Genomic DNA, 25,034 nt, shown 5'->3' with positions numbered 1-25,034 from the left:
GGCTTTGTCTTTATTAAAAACTTCTTGGAGGTTGTGGTACTCTTTAGGGTTGGAGGACAGATATGGGGGGTGGAAGATTGGTGAGGGAGGTTTGTGTGAACCGGAAGGTAGTAGCGATTTTAGGCAGTTGGCAAGACAGAAAAGCTTGCGATCTTATCACCAGACCAGTCTATATGGGGCTTGTGTTTCTTTAGCCATGGATAACCAAGGATCAGAGGGGTCTCTGGGGAATCAAAAATGTAGAATGAGAGCGTCTTCAAATGATTACCGGATTAGATTGAGTGGACTGGTTCTGTCTCATGAATGATCAGAGCAAAAACTTGTTTATTGAGAGCAGTGGCATGAATGGGAGGTTGCAGTGGAATGAATGGGACAGCTAGTTGTTTGGCTACTTCTATGTGCATTAAGTTTACTTGGCACTGATATCTATAAGACTGTGAAGGGAATGAGTGACCTGATTAAAACAAAGCAAGACTGGTAGTGTTAGATGGGGCTTAGACTTAGTGAAGGAGCCACCCATCCATATCACTGAAATTACTTGCAGGTGGGATCTAGTATCACAACAGAATGGCAAAAAAAAGCTCAAGTGGCAGAGATGTGGCAGGAGGAAAAAATGGAGCAGACCCTTTGGAAGCGGAAGCAAAAGTAACGTATTACACATTACTTAAAAAAAAAATTAAATTAAAGTAGTTAGACTGCTCGTTACAAGACTTTCTCATTACTCCGTGAAAGGTCACATAAATGTCTCATCTTATAATGACATAGTCAGTTTACAGCTTAAACCCGAGGCTCCAGTCCCACACACCAACACAAACCCCTACCCTAACGAGGACAGACATAACATCTTTCTTTTAGGCTTATGTTTCATCAAAAAAGGTAACAACAGAAAGAAAAGGTAAAAAACAGCCCAAAGAGAGTGGTCCTATTTTAGAAACATGAACTGATAAAAACAGAGACTTCAAGCTGGACTGCTCATCACTGCTTTTGTTACCTGTTGAAGATCAGGCTCTGGCTGCTGGGCTGGGGTCAGCATGCACTCAGCATTAATATCAATCTGGCTTCTTGGCTGTCTTTGTGTTTGCATGCTGTCTGTGCAGATGCATGCAAAGAGCCGAAGTTTTGTAAGCAATATAATGTGATTGTTTATGTCCTTAATGCAGTTTCCACTTTATCATCATGGTTTCATCCTTTTGAGCAAAAAAACATAAAATTAATGTCCATAGCTCCACTGATCACAACCTGTATTGCTGTACCACTCCCCCATGGCCCTCCTCCTGCACAGAAACTGAAACCAAATCAAAAAAATTATTTGTTTCTTTCTTTTCTTTCTTTCCGCCATGTGCACAGATAAGTGAAGAAACTTGTAACACAAGTAACAACATATTTATATAATTCTTGAATTTGGTTACATTACGTTCTTCATACTGTTACATAGAATATAGTCATGTTCCCATACCCAACCTTTTCATCATCATCAAGTGCCTTGGTTTAATCAGAGCACAGATAATAGGTTTATTATATTAATGTGAAATAAGAATAATCCGGTAAACTACAGCTTATGGGCAGCATATTCTAGTGTATTGAAAGACAGAGTAAAAGTGGCTTTAGGGAAAACTGGGAGATCGGATATCTGTAACTGTAACTGTGAGTCTCTAACAAAGAAAGTACTTTAAAAAAAAAAATCACCGAGCACATTTGTAATTAATATACCAACACAAAAAGCAGCCAAACTAAATGTGCAGAGGGGCTTTATTTGTTACAATCACAGGAAAAATGAGACAAGTAAACTCAATACAGTAACATAGCTAAATGGCAATATGAGTGAAATGCTAGTGGGGAAAATGTCAGAATAAAATAAATAAATAAATAAATAGATAAGCTGTAGAGGTGATTTTTATAGAGCATAAATAGAGAGAAACCATACTCTACACCGATTTTCAACTTTAATTCAAAGGGTTTAACAAACATTTTACATTAACTGTTTAAGAATTACAACCATCTAACCTCATCGAGAATAGTCTTGAGAAGGTAAGTGTTTCATTCTCAGTGTCTACAATCAAGGCAGACCTTCGTGAATACGAATACAAAGGATTTACAAGAAGATGCAAACCACTGGTTACACTCAAGAACAAGAGGGGCAGACTTTACCAGAAGACATTTAAAAAAAACTTGCACAGTTCTGGAAAAAATAAGTTATTTTAAAAATGACCCAAGATTAACTTGTACCAGAATGATGGGGAAAGAAAAATATGGAAGTGGAAAGGTTAGGAAAAGCATTATTATGCCATGGACATGGCTGCCAATTGCACCGAGTAACTAGTGTTTATTGATTGAAGTAGACTGCTTATAAAAGTAGTATTATGAAGTGTACTGAAGTACTCTGAAGGGTACAGGGCTATACTTACTGCTGGGTACAACTAAATGCTTAAAAACTGATCAGACAACACACACAAAATGAGCCAAAGGAAACTGCAAAAGAGTTTCTCAAGACAAAGAAATGGGATATACTTCACTGAGCAAGTCAGTCACTTGATCTGGACCCAGTAGAGCATGCTTTTCAGTTGTTAAATATAAAACGGAAGTCAAAAAGAACCACAAACAAGTAGCAACTGATGGCAGCTTCAGTAAAGACCTGGCAGAACATCTCAAAGGAGGAAACACAGCATTTTGGGTGTATCCATGAGTTCTAGGATTCGGGCAGTCATTGATTGCAAATGATTTTCATCCAAGTATTAAAACAAATCTTCTTGGTTTGTCGATTTACTTTTGCACATCTAAAAATGGGGGACTAAATATATGTACATATGAAAATGGTTTTAATTCCTTAACAGTTAATGTAATACTTTTGTTAAACGTCTGGAATCAAAGCTGAAAATCTGCATCTTGATTGTTTAATTTAAAATTCATCATGGTGGTGTACAGAAGTAAAATTTTTTAAAAAAAATAGCATCTTTATCCAACAATCTTTGGACCTAACTTTGGATTACTATAGTATAATGTAGAATAACGTGGCATGTTTTATAGTGTCATATCATATTATATTGCAATATACCATATAATATAGTGATATTGTTCTCTCCCAAACTTCTTTAGTTCATCTTATTATTTGTTTAAAATGTATTTATTTAGTTGATTTTGTGGAATTAGGGCAGTTTTTTTTTTTAAATTAAGTTCTCACAACTGTTTAAAAGACAATTAAATAAATAATAGAATCAGTTTTTTATCTTTTAGATTCAATCATTATAATCACGGCTTTGATCCTGTTAAGTGTAATTGTGATTTTTGCCATCAAGTAGCCATAAAATGTAGTATAGTATAGTGTTGTACTGTGGTAGCACATTGTAATATAAAATGTAACAATATAGTAGACAAAGAATCCTCAGTATATAAAATGATAAAGTAATAAACTGTTTTGGAAAATAATAAGATACATGATTGGAACAGTCGAGAAACTGAGTAAAGTAGATAATGTTGATATTATAAAATGCAACTTAACCCTGTTTTAATGTTCATCCTCTCTACTTATATTCTACATCCACATCATCTAATATTTTTCTTATTTGTTATTACATGTTAGTACATGTTATATTTATAAATTACATCCCATTACACTATTTCACTCTATTGTACTACCCCGCTACATTCGCTTCTGCTTGTTCTTCCACCTTCCATTGCTTTCTGTTTTAGTGCGGACTCCAAAGTCTCCTATTTGTCTGCACTGAGATTTAAAAAGATCATATTTAGTGAAATCCAGCTTGCCTGCTCCTACGTGCATTTTGAATGAGGCTAGTAGTGATATTTGCGTATAACAGAAGCACCTCCTCCCTCCCATTGGACAATGTGTACGTGAGGGCGTGGCAAGGAAAGATGAGAGTTGCAAATCCATGCCCTTACTGGGAAGACATGGAGCGCTATGGACACAGTCTACACGAATCTGATAGGAATCTCAACTAAAGGCATCACTATTTCTCCAGTTTGGAAACAAACGATTTGAGAGACCGAGAGCAAAGAAAGGGTCGCCCGACTGAGGATGGAGTGTGCATTTGAAGCACAGAATCTGATCTCCATTTCTTTGAGGAAAATCCAAAGCTCCAGGACGCAGAGAGGAGGCATCAAGCTCCACAAGAACTTACTGGTAACGTACGTACTGAGAAACGCCAGGCAGTTCTACATGAGCAAAAACTTGTCGCAGATGCAGAGGACGAATCCGTACGAGGATGTAACCGTAGTCCGAGAAAGGCAAGAATACCTCGAATGGACGGGGAGCTTCACGGAGTTGGCTGATGACTTCTACTGCAACTTTACTGGGGTTGAGTCGGACACTTGGCACTGCGGAGCGCACCAGCCCAACGGTCAGCCTGCAGAGGTGGCGCACCAAGGCGCATCTGCCTGCGCAATGGATTCACCGAGTGACTCTGACCTCATGGTTTCGGACGCCTGTTGGAGCTGTGCGGACAAATCCTCCTGGGAGTTATCTATCCCGAACACGCAAGCCAACCAAAAGACTGTCCTGGACTTGGACACCCATGTGGTGACTACTGTCACGAACGGATACTTCCACACAGACTGTTGCGCGCAGCCCAAACAGCCGCAGGGCGCGCAGTGCTACACAAAAAAGCGAAAGATTGACATAAGTTATCATATCGTTGATCCAGAGTTTTATTTGCCAGACTTTGCGCCAGTGCCGTGTAAAAGAATGAGGAGTGATGATGATTCACATTCAGACTCTGACCAGTTGGACAGCACAAACATCTCCAACCTGATCTCGGTGCTGGGCTCAGGTGGGCTATCTGAGTTTGTGAGTTGGCAGCAAACGGACCTTGAGCAAATATTCGCCACTCAAACAATTTGTTTAAAACACACGCTGTTAACAGGCAGCGGCTGGACCAGAGCAATCGAAGCATTTTGATATGTATGACTGTGTGTTTTTAATTTCTTTGTATCGTTTTATTTTGCTGCTTTTAAATAAATCATGACACGACTGCAGTTCTCTCTTGGACTTTTTATACAAAAACAGTGCTGAAATTATACAGAATGGTCATATGCATTTCCATTACTTTTTGCACATTGACATTTCCTGTGCTAGTGCGAATAATTTCTACACAGCATGACTAAACTGTAACCTTTATTTAAATATTATTTTGTGGTGGTGATTTTTTTTTTAATTATTTTTTTCTGCGGGAAAACCGGAGTCACTGGTTTGTATTTCCTGGTGAATGCTGTTTTCTCCTTGGAAAGATGTTGGACGACTACCACCATGTGGCCAGAGAAGATCTGTGCAGCTTCGTGCAACAGTTCAACGAGAATTCTTATTCTTATTCTTATTATGTAAATATATATTTATATCAGGGCCTGCTTTGATTAATCAATAAAACAAACAGTCTAAAAACACAAATGCATTGACTTGAAATTACTTGGAAAGAGGGCGCAGCGGTCAACTTAGAAATACAGACAGATTTTGTGTTTTTGTTCTTCTTCTTATTATTATTATTACAGTTATTATTATTAGTAGTAAATGTGCCATCATTTCACTGAACTTGGAGGTTTTAATATGCAATTTCTGAACACAATAACCAGAAGTAGTTAAAGACAAATGCTTATTAGCAGCTCTTGTGGAATATTTGAATCCATTTTCCCTAAAATGAATAAAACAATGAGCTGAGGAAGCTTTCATGCGGGTAGAGGTTTAGTGTAATTATTTGTTTTGAAACAGCAGTCTCACGTGTGCCAAACTCCACCTAGAAAAACACGACTTTTCGAGGAGAGAGAGCGCTTGTTTTGTTTGCTGTATCCGACGGGGGGCGGACAGCTGAGCGCAGAGTGCTTGTCCTTGAGACATGACTGCCCGAGGGTTTCCCCATCTATATTCCCGGGACAGTCCAAGTTTTTAGCGCGTCCGTCTGACAAGATGCTGGGTGTTTTTGTCAGAGCCGCGGTGAGTCCTCCTTTTCCCCCCTTTGCGTGTGTTTTAAGTGCGTGTTAAAAAAGCGCAGTAACGTTACGTTTGATTTTGCGACATCAGGTCAAGTGAGTGAGTGAAGAGGGAGGGGCGCTGTGCAGAATAGCAACAATGTGGCAACAGTAGGTTAAAATGTAACTTACGTTCACCCAACGTGTGCATTTAAATTGTGCGTTAAGGAATATAACGGAGTATTTTTCTTTTTTTTCGGGGAGGGGGTTAGCTAACATTTTGCATAGCGTTAGCTTAGCGTAGCATAGAGTAACTTAGCGTTAGCTTAGTTCGTGACATGGGAAACAGCAATGTGACTCGGAGTCATCCCCCAGTATTATCCACATTCTTGCATCTTTTCTGTCGTGGCGTGCAATAAATACACAAAATATTTAGCAATAACTTTATGTTGATATCGCTAACCGGAAGTTAATTGTTGTGTTGCAGCTTGACATAAATATCCCTACATTTTTTCTAACCGTTACGTATTTAATTCAACCTTATTTGGAGTAATATTAAATCAAATGGGATATCATATCTTCTTATTTTTTGTCAATAAATCGTATAACGACTTTATATTGATGTGTTTTTGTTGTAGCTCCCATCCGAAGGTTCAACTGTGTCAGCCTATTTATAAGCTGGCAGAGACTAACACCAGTTAGTCCGAATAGGATAGCTGCTTCTGTCGGTTGTTTTGGTGTCCGTTTTTATGCACCAAATCATCATCTCACTGTAAAGCACGAGCCTGTCTAAGTTGTTTACCGTTGTTCGCAACGCCCGAAGCTAGTTCTTGCTTAAACCAGTTTGCAGCGACTCATTAATGTCTGCAGTCTTAGATTGCATGCACTAAACATGTTGACACTTGAAGTTAAAGAGATTCAATTAATCTGCAGGGTTAACGAGCCCCAGTGAGATTGTCAATAAGATTACATTTCAGTATTCACACTCATGTATGAATGTACTGGGCTATTTATATATTTAACTGTCTGTTGGGCTTCAAATAGCAATGACACCTTCAACTTTCTAGACTTTCTAAATCCATTTGTAATACTCCAATTTAATGTGTAATAGCAGAAAAAACAGAAGAGTTTTTAACTTAACAAGATATTATCTTATAGATGCGGCCAGGTATGGTGAAGCCATGTCACCTAGTCAGACCCGTAACGCAGATCCTTGCAAGGCCCCTGACACACCAAGAGGGTCTGCCTAAGCTACCTGTGCCACCCTTGAATCAAACGTGTGAGCGCTACCTCGCAGCTTTGGAACCCCTCGTCAGTGATGAAGAGATGGATCACACCAGGAAGGTGGTACAGGAGTTCCTTAAGGGTGGTGTAGGAGAAAGGCTTCAAAAGGGACTGGAAAGGCGGGCACGCAAGACGGACAACTGGGTAGATAAATGGATTTATTTAACTTTATGTGTCAGCGTAGACATGATGAGTGTAAAAGCAGTCTTTTGACAGAAGAATCTGTCTTTTGTAATTACATACACTAAATACATGTTTAATTTGGCTGTTTAAGAAATTAAAGTAATTCTTTTTTCGCCCTGGTCTGACTGCAGCTGTGTTTGTGTAGTTAACAGAATGGTGGATGCAGTCGGCCTACCTGGATTGCCGTATGCCGGTGGCAGTTTACACCAGCCCTGGAGTAGTCCTGCCCCAGATGCACTTTCATGATCGTCAAGGTCAAATGAGGTGAGAAACCAGCATGCCCTTACAGTATCCAAACTGCTTATCTTAATAATCACAGGCCCACAAACACTAAAAAAAACCCCAGCACTTGTAATGCGTGCAGTAAATTTTCGGGGCTCCAGCAGTACCAGTTATAAAGTTTAATTGTCTGAATATAAGTGCAGCCATTAAGCTGTTTTAAAAAGTGATTTACTTTGTGTTGAAGTTACAGTACAAGCTCATTTTTAGCTGACCTTTGCACAGTCTTCCCTCCACATGCTGGCTATTTAAAGCCCCAGGGCTTCTCATACCATTGCTCAGCTGTTTTTGAATGCTGTGACCCATGGGATATGCAGTGAACATAGGGGCACCATGGAGATGTAATGCAAAAATAACAATGAAGATGATAAGAATATATGTGCCAAACATATGAGACTGTGGTAAACAAGCCAGTGCTTGTTTTTGTTTTGTTTTTACTTTTAGCTTCTAAGAATTTAACTGCGTTCCTCTCCATTCCTCTCCATAGTTCATGACTGATTTTGTTCCATATGTGAACACTATATATGAGCGCTAGCTTTTGGAGCATTGATGCAAAACAAAGCATACACTGACCATTCATTATGTATAGTAATCTATAATCTGACTTGTTATTTATTTATTTTTATTTTTTGCAGGTTTGCTGCCAAATTAATTGCAGGAGTTTTGGACTTTAAAAAAATGATTGACACGTGAGTTTGTCTGAAATCAATACAAACATTGTACTGCTGTAGCAATAAGCTCATTATCACCATGGCCTGCAGCTGTTTTTTGTTTTTTTTGTTTTTTTCAAAACTGCAAATGAATAATATTAGTTACTGTGTTGTAGTCAGACTCTGCCTGTAGAGTATTTGAGTGGGAAGCCTCTTTGTATGGACCAGTATTACCAGATCCTGTCTTCTTGTCGTATTCCTGGACCAAAGAGAGATACCGTTGTAAATCACGCCAGTGGAAAAACACCTCCGACTCACATCACTGTGGTCCACAACTTTCAGGTACTCTAGATGGCACTGCTGTTCTTTCTTCATTTATAAAGATCCTGATTTTTTTTTTTATAGTCATTATGAAGAGAAGGAGTAATAAACTAAATCTCTTACTGAATCAACCCGGCTTCTCTTCTAGTTTTTTGTCCTAGATGTGTACAACAGTGATGGCACTCCACTAACAGTGGATCAGCTGTATATGCAGCTGGAGAAGATCTGGAACTCCTCTTTGCAGACTAACAAAGAACCGATTGGCATCCTCACATCACAGCACCGCAACACTTGGGGAAAAGCCTATAATAACCTGATTAAGGGTGAGGACAAGCCACAGTATCAGCCAGATGTATTCTATAGATAGAAAGCATTTTTTGTTAGAATCTTGTGATTCACAAGTTCCATTTCCCCCTTTTTTTTTTTTTCTTCTCAGATAGGACGAATAAAGACTCAGTTCGTGCCATCCAGAAAAGTATTTTTACAGTTTGTTTGGATGCTCCAATGCTGCGGGTGTCTGATGACTTGTATCTGAGCCGCGTAGCTGCCCAGATTCTGCATGGAGGAGGTGCTCGTTGGAACAGTGGCAACCGCTGGTTTGATAAGACGCTACAGGTCAGTTTAAAAGAGCGCAATGACTCACAGATCCAAAGTAATAAACAGGATTCTGGCAATGGTTGAGAATTTGAATGTACCTGCAAATCGTCCTCAGTTCATTGTTGGTGAAGACGGTGCATGTGGACTGGTGTATGAACATGCACCTGCTGAGGGTCCACCCATTGTGTTTCTCATCGATTACGTTGTTAAATACATGTAAGTTTATTTCAGATTTTAGACTAGTGTTTCTTCGTGTTTATGATGAGCTCACACTGACTTGGCGGGTCACGTTTTTCTCAACAGGCAGAGGACTCAATTCCGTCGCGCTCCCATGATTCCCCTGCCCATGCCCCAGAAGCTGCGTTTTAACATTACACCTGAGGTCAAGAGAGATATTGAGAAGGCCAAACAAAATATGAACATGTATGTCATGCTGTGCAGTCAGAATGTAGTTTTCTTGTTGCTGTTGTCATTTGGGCTTTGATGTCAGACATTTTCTTTGACTCCCTCTTTTCTCATTTTTGTCAGAATGGTACACGACTTGGATGTGAAAGTGCTTGTGTTTTCTCACTTTGGAAAAAATGTGCCAAAGAAGCATAAGCTCAGTCCAGATGCCTTTGTGCAAATGGCTCTTCAGCTGGCGTACTTCAGGTGAGAAGTCCGCTCTCTTGAAAGGGGGGGAAAGGTCCCGTGGGATGCAGACACTGAGTGCACCGCATGATATACTTTTTTTGTTTTCAATCCAGGATCTATAATATTTGCTGCTCTACCTATGAGAGTGCTTCCTTAAGAATGTTCAAATATGGGCGAACAGATGCAATCCGGTCAACTACTGCAGACTCACTTGAATTTGTCCAGGCAATGCAAGACCCAGCTAAACAGGTACTAGTAAAAATGATGGGCTCTCACAAGCGATGTAACATTTTAAATGTGATCGTAAAAACTGAGCAGTAAATGTTCAAACAGAGCGCAGAGAAGCTGGCACTGCTGCAGAAGGCCATTCAGACGCATAAAGAAAACACGTACAACGTGAGTGCTGAAATCCCCAAAACAACCACTTTTTAACTACTTGATAAATATCACTTTAACATGCTCACCATTGCTTTTTCAGGCAATTCATGGGCAGGCCATTGACAGACACCTCCTTGGGCTCAAGAGGCAGAGCATAGAAGACCTGACCTCTATACCTGAGATATTTATGGACACCTCTTATGCTGTGGCTAATCATTTTAATCTCTCCACCAGCCAGGTATATTTGCATCTAAGAAAAGCCCCAGTCTGTTACTGCTGAGCAAAGGATAATGTGTTGTAATATTTGTTTACTTGCATGTTTGCCCTCATCCCTCCCGTCTCGATGTCCAGGTTGGCTCCAAGACAGACTGTGTGATGTGCTTTGGTCCAATGGTGCCAGATGGCTATGGAGTGTGTTACAATCCCATGGATGAGCACATCAACATCGCCATCACAGCCTTTAACAGCTGCGAGGAGACAAATGCTGCCAACTTTGCCCAGGCTGTAGAGGAAGCACTGTTGGACATGAGAGCTCTCTTGGAAGACACAGCTACAGCCAAGCAGTGATTCCACACAGGAACCTGGCACGGTGTTTTTGTGCCCCCGCCGGGCTGTGGCTGTAGCTGAACCTGGAACAATGCCGCACTGACACAGACCTGCAATGGACTGAGTGTGTTGGAGCTATGGGGAAACCAGTTTTTAAAGGAATTATGGGAAATTTACCGTGTGACTATCAGTATTGAGATAGAGCTATATATAGGTGTGTGTGTGTGCGTGTGAACTTTAGATGAGCATTATTTACTAACTGTAATAGTATAAGTACGCCCTCCATTTTTATACTTCAGCAGTTCTGTGTGCTATCTTCCAAATGACTTTGTCCTTGCTTAAGTTAAAGATTTTGAGTGCTTTTGTTTGTTTGTTTATTTAAGGTCAAAATAATTTGCATATAGTTATAACAGTTAATGAAAAAGGATCTTACTGAAAGATCCTTTTTCATTTCACTTTCACCTGAAGATATAATATGCAGTTATGAACCACAAGAACTGTATGGTGGTAAGTAAATCTGCAGGGAAACAGCCTTCTTGTAATTTCTTATTTTCCTTTTTCAGGGGTGTTGCCTTTGTACAAAGGGTGTGTAGTCTCTGACCAACAACTGAGAGTGTGAGTGCAGGACTCTGTAAAAATACAGAACGAGGGGCTTTACTGTCACTGTCTGTCTTCTCTGCTGTCCGTGTCATGAAAAGTCGCAGAGGTCCTTCTGTTCGGGGGGGTCTGAGCGGAGCCAGAGGCAATAGCAGCCATCATGGAGCATGCGCTTCAGGTGTATTCCCACAAAACCCAGCAATTCAGCACCTCCCTTCACAGTTGTGATTTAGAATGAAAAGTGCTGCGAAACAATCACGTTATCACAAATAACATTTCATTTCACAGCTATTTGAGTCACAGCTTCATTCTTGTTAACACCGCTCCTTTTCATCTTTCACCTTTTTCAGCTCGCGTGAGCACCGCTCCTCCCTCTCGCTTTGTGGAGCCAGAGAGGAGGGGCCAAATATAAATGTTGTGTTCAGTTTATAGAAATCACATAACTGATGACTGCTGCATATTATACCTTTAACTCTTTCTTCTCAACAGAGCACAAGTGAACATTGTCAAAAACATTATCTGGTATCAAAGGCGCACAAATGAATATCGAGCTCTGAAGCTTCCTTCAGAATGCAGGTAGTCTCCGTGAAATTCAACCTCAGCCATATTTCCCGACGCATGCCACTGAAACAGCTGGTTACCTTTAAACACGTTGGTTTTTAAGACATCCATGTCCCGGATCTGAACAACACAACAAGAATATTGCAGTAGTTATACTCGTGCGCTTTTTGTCCTTGTAAGATATAGCATATTGAACCAACACATGTTAGAGAGCTTGTTCGCACCATAATGTATGTAGACTGGGAGTTTGTGGTGTTGAATACTAATCCTATGTGTAGTGCTTGGATTCTGATCTTCACTAAGGGAGGGGCATTGATGAGCACTCGACAGGTGTGGTTAGTGCTGGACGTTATTGGATTCTCAAACACACCGCTGGGGGAGAACAGCTGAATGTCACAATCTGAGGGGCAAATATGGATCGTTGGTTAACAAGTTATCATCACTATAGTCTGTGTGCAGTTTAGTGCAATTGCAATAAAATTTACAGTTGTCTACAAGGAATATTATAGCTGTGAATTGATTGTTCATAGCTAGAATATCACGTCCTTCCCACCTGCATGGTGGGATGGAAAGGATATGAACAAAACAGCCCATATAGCTGGAAATCTTAAAACAGTCTCACTCTATCCGAGGCAAAAGCGTAAAAAACTTACAGTATTCTCATCTGACATTATGTATTGCAGGGCTTTTGTTTATGATTGCATTAGACTGTGGAAGTATTCTCACTGCGTCATACAGTACTGTGCAAAAGTCTTGAGCCAAACCTCACTCCTTGATATTTTGTTAGGAAAAATGGGGAAATAGGTGTCAAAATTTACTGAAGATGTGCAAACATGCACGCGTGTAATATATACACTATATAAGGTATAAAACAGTGCTTGTACATTTCTAATTAGGTTTGGTATTATTACCTTTATTCTTCCACACAGCCTAAACCCTCTTAGGCAAGCTTTCTTTTAATTTAAAGTAGACTTCAGGAATAGTTCTTCAGGCTTCTTGAAGGAAATTCAAAGCTTTTCTTTGGAAGTTTTGATCTGTTGTCTGCCAAAATAATTCCACACTGCTTCAATAATGTTGAGGTCCCAGCTCTGGGGAGGTGAATCCACGATTCACTGTTGCACCTCTCTGCTGACCTCTGACATGCTGACAATAAGTTGAACTAGTTCTGGTTTAGATTCAGACCTGCTGCCACTGATCATCAGTCCATTTCTTGTTTAAGCTGGCATAGCTCAAAATTGTCTCCATCTTTCCCTTTCTTAAGAATGGCTTCTTGAAAGCCACTCTTCCACTGAGAGCATTTCTAATGAGGCTTCAGTGAACAGTAGATTCCACTTTCCTCCAGTTTATCTTCATGATGACTTTTGAAAATTACACATACATCCAACTCTTTGGAAGGAAAATAAGAGTGCCAACCTCAATCAGCTCACTCTCTGGGCAGTATTTTCTTTTAAGGAAATAGTAAATGAATTTTGTATGTATTAATTAGTTTTCTTTATTCTTTTTAAACATACTGCACTACAAATGTATTCAAGTAAAATCAAGTGCAAAGTGCAGGCTTTTGTTATTTAAGAGTAGGTAATGGATAATAGGTATTGATTTGTTAATGACTGGACAGTTTGACCTCATTTGACCTTGAAGAAGAGGTCAGCGGTCCAAAGTAACATGATATTTAAAATTCCCACATATCTTTCCCTATTTACCCGTATGTTGTCAATGTAAACAAAGGCAGTTTTAAATCATTTTGACCTTCAAATCAATCTATCAAGCTTTAAGGAGAGGTCAGAGGTCAAATGTGACATTATATTTTAAATCTTAGTATGGTAGTTTCTATATGTCGACAGTGCACACCACCAAAGACTCATACTTTCTAACTTGTATGGCTTTTGTCAATTTTCAACAAAATTATTAACTTTAACTTCAGTTGATGATCTTGGTGGATGTAACGTAAATTCTAATGGATTGCTAACATGACCCCGCTGTGCCCCCCTGTAGAAAGAGAGTGACACACATGCAAACGCTACCAAACAACAACCTTCTTTGCACAAGTAGTGAGGGGTGGCTTAAGACTTGTGTACAGGTTTGCAAATCTGTTAATTCAGTTTAAGTGAATAAGTTTCAATTCACTTGTTGCTGCATCCATTCAAACAACAAATGAAGCATGCTCTTTCATTAATCATAATCCTATCTTTCATGATATTTGACAATCCTTCTGCAAAAAAATTCCTTCTGCAAAAAATTCCTAGTTCTGTTCAAGCACCGTCTTACCTTGATGGTGGCTCCTCTTCTTATTTTTCTGTGAACTGTACGTAAACACAACCCCGCTCCCTGGCGTGAGCAGATTTTGACGCACCAGCAGGACATTTGTTCTGGTGGTCAGTTCAGTACCTCCCACATGCGCGCACTTCCTCATAAATGCCAGTCGGTCGAAAAATGCCACGTATTCCTCTGTAAAAACGCACGCAGAGTTGCATTTATTTTGCTGCTGCAGCCTTCGCACAGAAAGTAGCAGTATTAGTGTTATTAATAGAACCAACTTTTTCTGCAGTCCAGGGAGCTGGACACCACTTTAATGTGAATGACCTCATCCAAGGGTCGGCCTATGGATACCACACAGCGATCTGTCACATCAGTTAAATCCACTGTGCCTGATTCCTCCAGCAGTAGCTGTCCACATGCACCTAGACAGGAGCAGATGTTATAATATTAATAATAATGCTTTTCCTTCGGTTCTTCATGAGCTCTTAAAGTATTTATGTCTACTGACTTGATTTATGGGTTGGAGTGAGTGTTGTGGCAGCCACTGGGGTCACTGGGATGGTGAAGGCCTCTGTTGGACTAGGAGAAAGTTGGCGTATGCTTGGCTGTGATATGTTTTTAGGGCTTAGAGTGGAATGCAGAGGAGTGGGTTTATCTGATGTGGATGGCACATCTCTGCAGCTGCCCGTGTAGCAGCCCTGGATGGTGATTGGCTTGGGCATGTGCATGCAAATCAGGGGGCTGAGGGGCTCTGGCTTAGAGGGGCCCATGCAGGACACAGCTCTGGATTGGATACCGTAGCCACAGGATACTGAACACTTGAGAGAAACACAACACTTATGACAAGGAAATTTCACAATGTTAGCAATATCATGCTTAATGAGACATCAGTGTCCACTGCTTCGGTATTCAGCGAAGCAGTGGACGGGAGAAAAAAACAGGTTCAAAAGAGATTATTTCATCCCATTTCTATCTAATAGCCATCCCCATCTTGTGACGTACCTGGCTCCACGGCTTCACCTCCCACCTAAAGGTGCAGACTTGCACCAAGCAGGGCACTGTGATGGCTGGTTTGACAGCTGCATGGCAGTTTTCCTCTGCCACCATGCTCTCCTTGCCGTGGATAAACTGGACACAAGACACAACCCTCTGAGCTACACCTAGGTCACAGGAGACTGAGCAGGGTAACGTCCTGAATACCTTCCACCTGGCCAAGTGACAGTGGTGGGGAGTTGATTATTTTTTTTGCTGTTGCAGAAATCGATTTCAGGTTTGCATTTTGTGTGATCTTCACCTTGCTGGGCAGCTGTGAGTGTTACATGATACCACTGCTGTGGGCTTGGGAAAGTTACTGCACTCCGAATCTTCCACAACCACCTCCTCCCCTTCTGCTTCCCGAGCACAGTACAGCACCCTGTTTGCTACCCCTCCTCCACACGTAACACTGCAGACTCCTTGCTTAGAGCGCCACCTGGTTGTTACAAGAAAAATATCCTGTAATTTTAAAACATTTATTTCAAATCTGCATCCTACTTTCTACACATCTCTATGGTTACTACAGTGTCTCACATAGGAGGGCAGGGTAAAGTGCTGCATATCTCAGACTTGGGATGAGGTTTAGTAGAGGCATCACAGTGGAAGTCAGGCACTCCTAGTGTGGTTTGATGGTCCACACAAGAAAACCACACCTGCAGAGTTCCTACAGCACATAATCAGTGGGCTTTGAGTTACTACATCTGAGTAGACAGCACTGTTTCTGACTAAGGGAGGACTTACCATTGCCGCAGGTCTTTGAACACGGGCTAATAACAGGGCTCCACACATACACACGAGGCTGACTAGAGCGTGGTAACAAATCAGACTTTAGACTGGGTTGTTCCTGGTCAAGAAAGACAACAATTGTAGAGATGTTTCACATTCTTAAAGAACACTGGAGTTCAAGTTATCATTGATTTTACCTCTCGGTCTGATTCCCACCCAATGGGACACACGTCTACCACACAGGGCACAGAATCGGGGGGTTTAATCTGCTTTGAACAAAAACTTTGATCGACTTCAACATCCACGCCACCTTCAGGTCGGACGCACGATACAATCCGTTTTGCTTCTCCTGGCCCGCAGATTGCCGAACAATCCCCTGGCTCTGATGCGTGCCATCTATAAATGCACAGACCGAAGATTTACAATGTTAACTGTTCACACTCTGTGAATCTAATAATCAGCATTACATTGCAAATGTCATACCTGGCAGGACAGTGCTGCAGGTTACATTTTTCAATAGCGTGCGGAGCTGTATCAGGTGGACATTTGGAATCTGGTACCTTCACCACATCAGATCCATGTTTCTGAACACACCTTACAGGACGCACTCTTTCTCCCCCACCACAAGAGGCGCTACAAGGCCCAAACGTCCCTGCAGTCCATCTGTAAAATAGTACATTTTACATGTGCTAGTTTGTGCTGAGCACTGTATGTCAAAAGAACCTGAGTATGAACCCAACCTGGGGGGACAGGGTGCAAGATTACAGGTTGTGTAGAGCGGTGTGGTTGGACGGGGTGTTGAACAGTCATGTTCCTCCAAAGGTTTGCTGGTCTCTTCATCTGCACAAATATAAATATGCCTCTGAACACCTGTTGAGGGGTGAAAGGTGGAAGAGGCAAACGTTTACAAGACCTTGGATTTAACAGTTGTAGCCTCCTATAGTCTACATCAGGTGTCAAACATAAGGGTGTAAATTATGGACTTCTAACTGTATTTTCATGAATTTTACAACTTTTCCTACTTATAAAGACCTCCCCCACAGCCTTCATGCTACACCAAAGTAGTGAAATAGAAGATAAACAATTAAATGACAGAAAAATTCACAGTAAAATAAACAAGCAGGACATTATCTGTAAATTAACAAGACAGTCTGGGCCTGTATTCTTTAATTTACTACAGCATAATCTCTTTATCATGTAGAAGAATTGGGATGTGCTGTTAACATTGCACCAGAGACTGGTACACTTTTTGTCACTCTTTAGCAACAAAATATGAACTTTAGTCAAGTAAAGATTGCTATGATAGTGTTAGCTTCCTTTTTATTTATGTTGCCAACTAAATGATTTTCATTGAACTTAGTTCCACTTCATTGTTTTCTCCAATAATCTAAGCTCTCAGTAGGGAGCACACACCAGAGTTTGACAGCCACTGCTAAACACTATTATACAAATGCTTTCAATATGGCATTTTACTTGCAAAAGACATCTGTTTCCCAAACAAAAAAGCAAACACTACACGGTCTCTCAAGGTCTCAAATGATCCCCGTCATCAACAGTATTTTTTTTGTCACTTTCTTCGTTAAGTTACTTACCTGATCCACAAGACACAGAGCAGGGTGTTGTGAAAACAGACCATTTGCCTTTGGGTAACACATCCATTTGGCTGCTGTTTCTGGTAGGCACATAGAACTGGTAGCTAATGTTTGGATTTGTTTTTTCTCCATATTCTTTTCCATATTTGCGATAGATCTACAGTGAGAAAAAACAAAACAAAATCACTATAACTGTTGCACAAAGCCACGTGAACAGTTTAGTAAGATTTCCTCGCCTGACCTGTACTTTTATCTCCTTTTGCAGAGGCCCAGGCACAAGCAGCTCCTCCATCTCAGGCAAAAGGTCAGGTGTTAGATGGATTCGGTACTCCAGGCGGTTTTCATCCAGCGGGGAAGGGTGGGTCATATTCAGAGCCATGCTGCCCATTCCAGACACAATGTACGTCTCCCCAGCCTTTACAGCTGTGGATGCAAAGTTTTAATCCTGTTAAGGTTGTCTTATAGAAATGTAAATCTCCTGTCCAGTTATGCCACTCACCCATATGAGTGAAGAGAGGTGCCCTGTTGATAATATGAACCTGTGTGGCATTCACTGGCACCGAGACAAAGGTGATGTACTCTGAAACAAAAATAAATCACTGATTTATAACTGATGCACGATAATACAGCAGTTATTAATGCCATCAATTATTCTTTTCAAACTAGTAAAGAAAAGAAAACCTTTCACACCCCAAAAGCATTAAATTTGCTGTTATGTACAACAGGAAAAAAGCAGGAAAACATCATATTTGCTTTACAAATAACTTAAATGAATGGCACTCAGTTTGTTACCTCTGGCCTGACCACCACTGTAGGAGTCAGATATCAACCTGCAGGAAGACCCATTTCCACCACACACCCCACAGATATCCCTTACTTTTCCAGAGTGCAGGACACCATCACAGCCAAACAGCTGATCAGAGACAAAAGAAAGATCACAGAAAGAGGGATATGGCATTTGATCCCTGATATATTTAGCCTCATTAACCCATCCCTACCTGGCATCTGCCTCTTAGACAAGCTGCTGTAGCACCGAATGGAGGAGGGCTGTCTGTCTCACAGCGAGTACCATCCACAAACTGAGAGCCACGGCTCACTATGAAGTTTTCTCCATCTGACTGGCACATATATCTGCACTGTTCATCCCCTGGTTAGGATAAGAATAAGAAATGTTAGGTGTACACATTTTTCACATTTTGCTCTAAAGAAAAAAAATCAAGTTTGCTTAGATAAGATAAGATAAGATAACCTTTATTAGTCCCACACGTGGGAAATTTGTTTGTAGACCTACCCTGTGTAAAGCCTAATGCAGGAATCCATGTGTAGAAGGAAGCACTGTTTGGTGGCAGGTAGAGGGGGTGGTTATCTGTTTGGGAGCACTGCTCTGCCATGAAATTAAGTTGAGTGCGCTCACAGGGCTGCAATAAGGTAGATGGTAAGAAAAGTGTTATTTTCTCCTAATAAGTCAAGTTTACACTGCCAAGCCCAAATTACAGTAAGGATACTCTGGCAGTAAACTGAATTTGAAGAATAGCTGATTTGTCCCATGCTCTTATTTTCACATGTGCATGACTTATTTTCTCGTAATTCTAAGACATTTAATCATTTCTGTTGAAATTATGGGCTGCAAACTACTAAGAAAAGCTCATTCAAAGCTGGGAATGATTTTGGGTCCAATGTTCCATTGATTAAACAATATTGACTTATTGTATGGAGGCCCAATGTAAACATAGCCGGTAAGTACTTACTTGCTGGTTACAAAGTTCAGCCTCGATATCTGGGCCCTCACAATCATTCCCTCCAAACGCAGGTCTGAAAATTAGAGGTGACACACCAAAATCCCACATGTTCTTAAGAAGAAGTTCAGCAACATGTTTTTACTGACGCATCCATTTGTTAACCTTGGGTTGTTACATTGCCGCGTACGAAGTGCGACTCCACCACCACACGTCCTCGAGCAGGAAGAAAACTCAGACCAGCCGGACCAGGAGCCGTGAACCACATCAGGGGAGCTGAGATCATCTGGAGACACACAGCGCCCCTTTAGACACCACTAGAAGAGAGGATTGCATCCCGTGAAAAACACGCTACTGTTTGATGACTCTCTGGTGCCTGCAGAGCTGTACCTGATTAGGACCGCACTCTGTCCCATCCAGAAGTGGCACTAGGAGGCGTTTGCAGGAGCTATTGTCGTCTAGATTGACGTGGCAAGACAGAAAACGACAAGCTGGCTGATGGAGAGGAGAAAAAGGTTGTTAACAAACTGAAAATGTGGTAATGTCAATTTCCCATCCTGTGCCATGAAGACTGTGACATACCAGGTCATTATTGGTGAAAGAGCAGGCTTTCGCACTGCTACCAAAAGCTATACGACACTGGTCATCCACGCCATAGTAGAGCCCTGGCTTCCAGTCTTGCAGGGATCCTTCCATTGCAGGGAGATCTTTTACACATTCCGCCTTCCCTTCACTGAGAATACCAACAGATGAGAAAACCCAAAGCGCTGACATTATATTGCGCTGAAAGACTGAAGACTTAATACAAATTACGTTTTAAGGATCAACCTCTGTGGCAGATATGAAGACACGACTTAAGAGTAAATATCATATTCAGTAGTGCCAGATGTGCATGATAAATGAATGGCATTTCTTGCACAGCTGCTGTGAACAGGTTGGCCCACCTGAAGAATGTAAGAAGCTGCTGTCTGCTGCAGGGAGACCAGGTCAAATCCACACTGTTGTAGCCTCCGTCAGAGGCCATCATGAACCCACTCCTGCTGCAGGTGTTTCCTACTCCGTCATGGTTGATTCCAAAGCTGGGTGAAATACAATCAAGCATAAAAGATGTTAAAGTAACCATAGTGTAGGATGCTGTGAGCATGCGGTTGTTAAAAGATGACATTCCCTGGCTGGTGACATTTAAAGGTATTTTAAATTGCCAAGAATACCAGAGCAAACAATTACGGTAAAACAGTCTTGAAGCATGTAAAGCACTATTTAAACTGTCAATCACGGTCCAGTATGGTGACTATAGTGAGTGTTATGAGCTGAATTAAACTGCACAGTACAATTAAAGCTTTTTTATGGGTCTGTGATTTGTGAAGAATATCTTGGAAACATTGAAAACATTTCCTGTATAGACAAAAATGTATCTCTGACTGAAAATAGAAAGAAAAACTCACTTAAGGGGGAAAAAAAAGCAATTAAACTGAATTATACTGTTTGAGACCCTTATGAAAAGGACACCGAGGGAACAGTTTACCCTGCCCGGGATAGGGTTACCGGGGCCCCGCCCTGGAGCCAGGCCCGGGGAGGGTGCCCGAGGGCGAGCGTCTGGTGGCCGGGCCTTAGTCCATGGGGCCCGGCCGGGCACAGCCCGAAGAGGAGACATGGGCCCATCCTCCCGCAGGCCCACCACCCGCAGGAGGCGCCATAGGGGTCGGGTGCATTGTGTGCCGGGTGGCGGCCAGGAGCGGAGGCCCTGGCGGACTGACCCCCGGCTGCCAAGACTGGCAATAGGGACATGGAATGTCACCTCTCTGGTGGGGAAGGAGCCTGAGTTAGTGCGTGAGGTTGAGAGGTACCGGCTAGATATAGTCGGGCTCACCTCTACACATGGCTTGGGCTCTGGAACCAGTCTCCTGGAGAGGGGCTGGACTCTGTCTCAGTCTGGAGTTGCCCCTGGTGGGAGGCGGCGGGCTGGGGTGGGTATCCTAATATCCCCTCGGCTTGCTGCCGGTACGTTGGGGTTTTTCCCGGTGGACGAGAGGGTTTGTTCCCTGCGCCTTAGGGTCGGGGAACGGGTCCTGGGGGGGGGTGCTGGAAGGTGCTCCACCTGGAGACTCTGTTGTCCTGCTGGGAGACTTCAATGCTCACGTGGGTAACGACAGCGAGACCTGGAGGGGCGTGATTGGGAGGAACGGCCTCCCTGATCTGAACCCGAGCGGTGCTTTGTTATTGGACTTCTGTGCTAATCACAGTTTGGCCATAACGAACACCCTGTTCGAACATAAGAGTGTCCATAAGTGCACGTGGCACCAGGACGCTCTAGGCCGTAGGTCGATGATCGATTTTGTAATCGTATCAGCAGACCTGCGACCATATGTTCTGGACACTCGGGTAAAGAGAGGGGCTGAGCTGTCAACTGATCACCACCTGGTGGTGAGTTGGATCAGGTGGCGGGGGAGGACGCTGGACAGACCTGGTGCACCTAAACGCGTAGTGAGGGTGTGCTGGGAACGTCTAGCAGAGGCCCCAGTCCGCGAGATCTTCAACGCACACCTCCGGCAGAGCTTCAACAGCATTCCGAGGGAGACTGGGGACATTGAGTCCGAATGGACCATGTTCAGCGTCTCCATTGCCGAAGCTGCTGCATTGAGCTGCGGCCGCAAGGTGGTTGGTGGAACACTGGACCAGCTCTTTATCCTCTCCAGGATACTTGAGGGTGCATGGGAGTTTGCCCAACCAGTCTACATGTGTTTTGTGGACCTGGAGAAGGCATTCGACCGTGTCCCTCGGGGTGTCCTGTGGGAGGTGTTGCGGGAGTATGGGGTGTCTGGCCCATTGCTACGGGCCATTCGATCCCTATACAACCGTTGCAAGAGCTTGGTTCGCATTGCCGGCAATAAGTCGGACTCGTTCCCGGTGGGTGATGGGCTCCGCCAGGGCTGCCCTTTGTCTCCGGTTCTGTTCATAATTTTTATGGACAGGATTTCTAGGCGCAGCCAAGTGGCGGAGGGCTTTCGCTTTGGTGGCCTCAGAATCTCATCTCTGATTTTTGCAGATGATGTGGTTCTGTTGGCTTCATCGGGTGAGGGCCTCCAGCTCGCACTGGAACGGTTCGCAGCCGAGTGTGAAGCAGCGGGAATGAGGATCAGCACCTCCAAATCTGAGGCCATGGTTCTCAGCCGGAAAAGGGTGGAGTGCCCACTCCGGGTCGGGGATGAGTTCCTGCCCCAAGTGGAGGAGTTCAAGTATCTCGGGGTCTTGTTCGCGAGTGATGGGAGAAGGGAGCCGGAGATCGACAGACGGATTGGGGCTGCAGCTGCAGTAATGCGGACGCTGCACCGGTCCGTCGTGGTGAAGAGGGAGCTGAGTGTAAAAGCGAAGCTCTCAATTTACCGGTCGATCTACGTCCCTACCCTCACCTATGGCCACGAGCTGTGGGTAGTGACCGAAAGAACGAGATCGCGGATACAAGCGGCAGAAATGAGCTTCCTCCGAAGGGTGGCTGGCCTCTCCCTTAGAGATAGGGTGAGAAGTTCGGCCATCCGGGAGGGGCTCAGAGTAGAGCAGCTGCTGCTCCACATCGAAAGGAGCCAGCTGAGGTGGTTCGGGCATCTGACAAGGATGCCCCCTGGGCGCCTCCTGGGTGAGGTGTTCCAGGCATGTCCCACCGGGAGGAGGCCCCGGGGCAGACCCAGGACACGCTGGAGAGATTATATCTCTCGGCTGGCCTGGGAACGCCTTGGTATTCCCCCGGATAAGCTGGAGGAGGTGGCTGGGGAGAGGGAGGTCTGGGCCTCTTTGCTTAGGCTGCTGCCCCCGCGACCCGGCCCCGGATAAAGCGGATGAAGATGGATGGATGGATGGATATACTGTTTGATAATTTCAAAATGACAGAAATAATAAGGAATGCCCCAAATTAGACACAGCTGTAAACTAAAGTATACATTTTAGGTCCTGTGGATTATCCCTTTTACCTGTGGCCAATTTCATGAGCGATGGTGATTCCCAGGTCAAAGCCAGTGTCCTCTGTAATCACACAGCTCCAGTCACTGGAGCAAGCCCCACCGAGCTGTGTTACTCCCCTGACCTGCTTGTTTCCATCAGGTAACACCAGGTCATACCTGATTGTGATGGTAAAGCAAAAAAAAATATCATTTTGCTCATCTGCAAGATAATAAAAACATCCTCTTATAACCAGATACAGACAGTTAACATACCTTGTAATGTACAGTAGAAGATCTGCATGTAGCGGGTCCGTGTCATTTGAAGGGTTAATCCTTCTGCCCCAGTCACACACACTTCTGAGAGAAGAAGTGATGTTGGTAGACAGCTGGATCTCTGGCTAAAACATGGTCAAATGTAACAAGAGAATTAAAGTACTTTGCACTGAAACTTTTAATCATGTTGCTCACATTCAGAGTCACTATGGATAGCAGCAGCTTAATAAGCTATAGATGTGACAATAGCTTACACAAGCACTGTAGAACTTCAGATTATTGTGCTAAAAAGCTATATCTAATATTTGGTCATTTATGACTTAACTATAATGAGCTGGGGTCATAACAGAAAGCCACTTACCTCTGGCTCTGACAGGATGATCATGCGGACCAGGTGCACCCTCATGTTGGCACCCAGGGTAATGTCTCTCAACAGCTCTGAGGCCTGGGTGGAAATTGAAATATAAGTCAATTACTATATTTCATCACTTTCAGTGTATTGGGACTATAGAATTGCGGAGCACTTACACCAGGCCAGACTATGGAAAGAATTCAGCAGACACGGTACAACTTCAGAACACATTACTGTCTCTGACTTATTGCTTTTAACACCTCTTTCATTATCTGCTGATTCCTCCCTATATCATCCTCACAGCTCCATTTACAGATTGTTCCAGTAAACATTCCCATCCACTAGTTCTAACTTCTTTTGCATGTGTGCGATCAGGCTTACAATGTTGAGGTTGGTGAGGATGTATCTTTCTGTGTCCTGCCTGTGGACCTGCTGGACATCAGGCCCCACCACTACCAGTAGCTCCAGATGGGTGATATCAGGCATCACAGCTGACCGACGCAGTCGCTCACTTACTGCGACCAAGAAGAAAACAGTGCAGACACAGAATGATAACCTGTCTGTGTGCCAGTGGTTGTGTATATACTTTTTTTTTTCTCATTTTGTTGTATTTTCAAGCTTCCATTGACACACATACCTGTGGAATGAGAAGAACCTGGATAGGAAAGTACTCTTGGACTGGTCGAGTGATGAAAAGGCTTTTGAAAGGAACAAAACTTTGTTTACATCTAGTAGTGAAATTAATGCTATGTAACTAGATTTAGACATGTGAGTCAAACACCAAAAAAACATGAAAATACTGCTAATTGCTTGTTAGCAGTATGCATGTAAATCCAATAACCAAAGTTAGGACTCTCTGTAACTTGTGGGTTTTTCGCAGGATGATAAACAGCTTAAAGTTGAAGAGTTCAATGTACTTTGCAGAAGTTCCGAGCAGTGGAATGACTAACCGCAGTGCTCCTGTTCACCCGCAGCTTTCCACCTACCTTTTCCAATGGAGAAATCATTAGTGCGCTTAAGCCAGGCCGCAGCAGCAGCAGCAGACAGAACAGAGTCATAAAAACCATGTTTCTCCTTCTTCCTGTGTGTGTACCTGCTCCGCTTTAACACCAGGACAATATGTGATCCTCCTACTCAGGCAGGACAGAGCCAAGAGTCTGTGAGTATGCGTTTATGTAAACAGTAGGGAC

At 42.8% G+C, this 25,034-nt stretch overlaps 3 protein-coding genes across 4 annotated transcripts; 2 read left to right on the top strand and 1 right to left on the bottom strand.

Moving 5' to 3' along the window:
* Positions 1-4,000: 4,000 nt before the first annotated feature.
* LOC102303856 (immediate early response gene 5-like protein) lies at positions 4,001-4,982 on the top strand. Its single transcript, XM_042222789.1, has one exon. The coding sequence runs from the start codon at positions 4,031-4,033 to the stop codon at positions 4,907-4,909; it is 879 nt and encodes a 292-aa protein (XP_042078723.1). The 5' UTR covers positions 4,001-4,030; the 3' UTR covers positions 4,910-4,982.
* Positions 4,983-5,494: 512 nt separating this feature from the next.
* On the top strand, positions 5,495-11,669 carry zgc:154046 (Carnitine O-acetyltransferase-like). Of its 2 annotated transcripts, none has more exons than XM_005926923.3 (14): positions 5,495-5,935; positions 7,069-7,338; positions 7,523-7,641; positions 8,292-8,345; positions 8,483-8,648; positions 8,776-8,950; positions 9,064-9,242; positions 9,340-9,440; positions 9,528-9,647; positions 9,753-9,875; positions 9,971-10,106; positions 10,191-10,253; positions 10,336-10,473; positions 10,587-11,669. In XM_005926923.3, exons 1-14 carry the CDS (start codon positions 5,909-5,911, stop codon positions 10,800-10,802), a joined length of 1,887 nt encoding a protein of 628 aa, XP_005926985.1. In that variant the 5' UTR covers positions 5,495-5,908; the 3' UTR covers positions 10,803-11,669. The 2 variants fall into 2 exon arrangements, with proteins under 2 accessions (XP_005926985.1, XP_005926986.1); XM_005926924.3 differs by lacking the exon at positions 5,495-5,935 and adding an exon at positions 5,951-6,081.
* A 158-nt stretch (positions 11,670-11,827) lies between these two features.
* On the bottom strand, positions 11,828-25,034 carry adamts13 (ADAM metallopeptidase with thrombospondin type 1 motif, 13). The gene is made up of 29 exons (XM_005926926.3): positions 24,831-25,034; positions 24,482-24,542; positions 24,226-24,359; positions 23,854-23,937; positions 23,493-23,617; positions 23,250-23,396; positions 20,229-20,363; positions 19,867-20,017; positions 19,675-19,779; positions 19,450-19,601; positions 19,297-19,360; positions 18,840-18,966; positions 18,547-18,695; positions 18,341-18,461; positions 18,048-18,128; positions 17,790-17,971; positions 17,549-17,705; positions 16,697-16,826; positions 16,440-16,619; positions 16,154-16,352; positions 15,972-16,074; positions 15,765-15,894; positions 15,490-15,666; positions 15,198-15,402; positions 14,704-15,013; positions 14,474-14,617; positions 14,205-14,384; positions 12,164-12,339; positions 11,828-12,059 (listed from the first exon to the last, which is right to left on the bottom strand). Exons 1-29 carry the CDS (start codon positions 24,909-24,911, stop codon positions 11,904-11,906), a joined length of 4,146 nt encoding a protein of 1,381 aa, XP_005926988.1. The 5' UTR covers positions 24,912-25,034; the 3' UTR covers positions 11,828-11,903.

This window comes from Haplochromis burtoni, unplaced genomic scaffold (assembly GCF_018398535.1).
Source record: "Haplochromis burtoni strain Fernald_Lab_line unplaced genomic scaffold, NCSU_Asbu1 Contig_95, whole genome shotgun sequence".
NCBI classification, from domain to species: Eukaryota; Metazoa; Chordata; class Actinopteri; order Cichliformes; family Cichlidae; genus Haplochromis; species Haplochromis burtoni.
This window is presented reverse-complemented; position numbering and strand designations above follow the sequence as displayed.

Excerpts from the sequence above, each read along its gene's own strand:
- zgc:154046 (XM_005926923.3), top strand. The coding sequence starts at position 5,909 with ATGCTGGGTGTTTTTGTCAGAGCCGCG. Across the intron at positions 8,346-8,482 it reads TTTAAAAAAATGATTGACAC|TCAGACTCTGCCTGTAGAGT; the intron begins GTGAGTTTGTCT and ends ACTGTGTTGTAG. Across the intron at positions 8,951-9,063 it reads CTATAATAACCTGATTAAGG|ATAGGACGAATAAAGACTCA; the intron begins GTGAGGACAAGC and ends TTTTCTTCTCAG.
- adamts13 (XM_005926926.3), bottom strand. The coding sequence starts at position 24,911 with ATGGTTTTTATGACTCTGTTCTGTCTGCTGCTGCTGCTGCGGCCTGGC. Across the intron at positions 15,014-15,197 it reads AGGTGAAGCCGTGGAGCCAG|TGTTCAGTATCCTGTGGCTA; the intron begins GTACGTCACAAG and ends GTTTCTCTCAAG. Across the intron at positions 14,618-14,703 it reads CACTCCAACCCATAAATCAA|GTGCATGTGGACAGCTACTG; the intron begins GTCAGTAGACAT and ends GCTCCTGTCTAG.
- LOC102303856 (XM_042222789.1), top strand. The coding sequence starts at position 4,031 with ATGGAGTGTGCATTTGAAGCACAGAATCTGATCTCCATTTCTTTGAGG.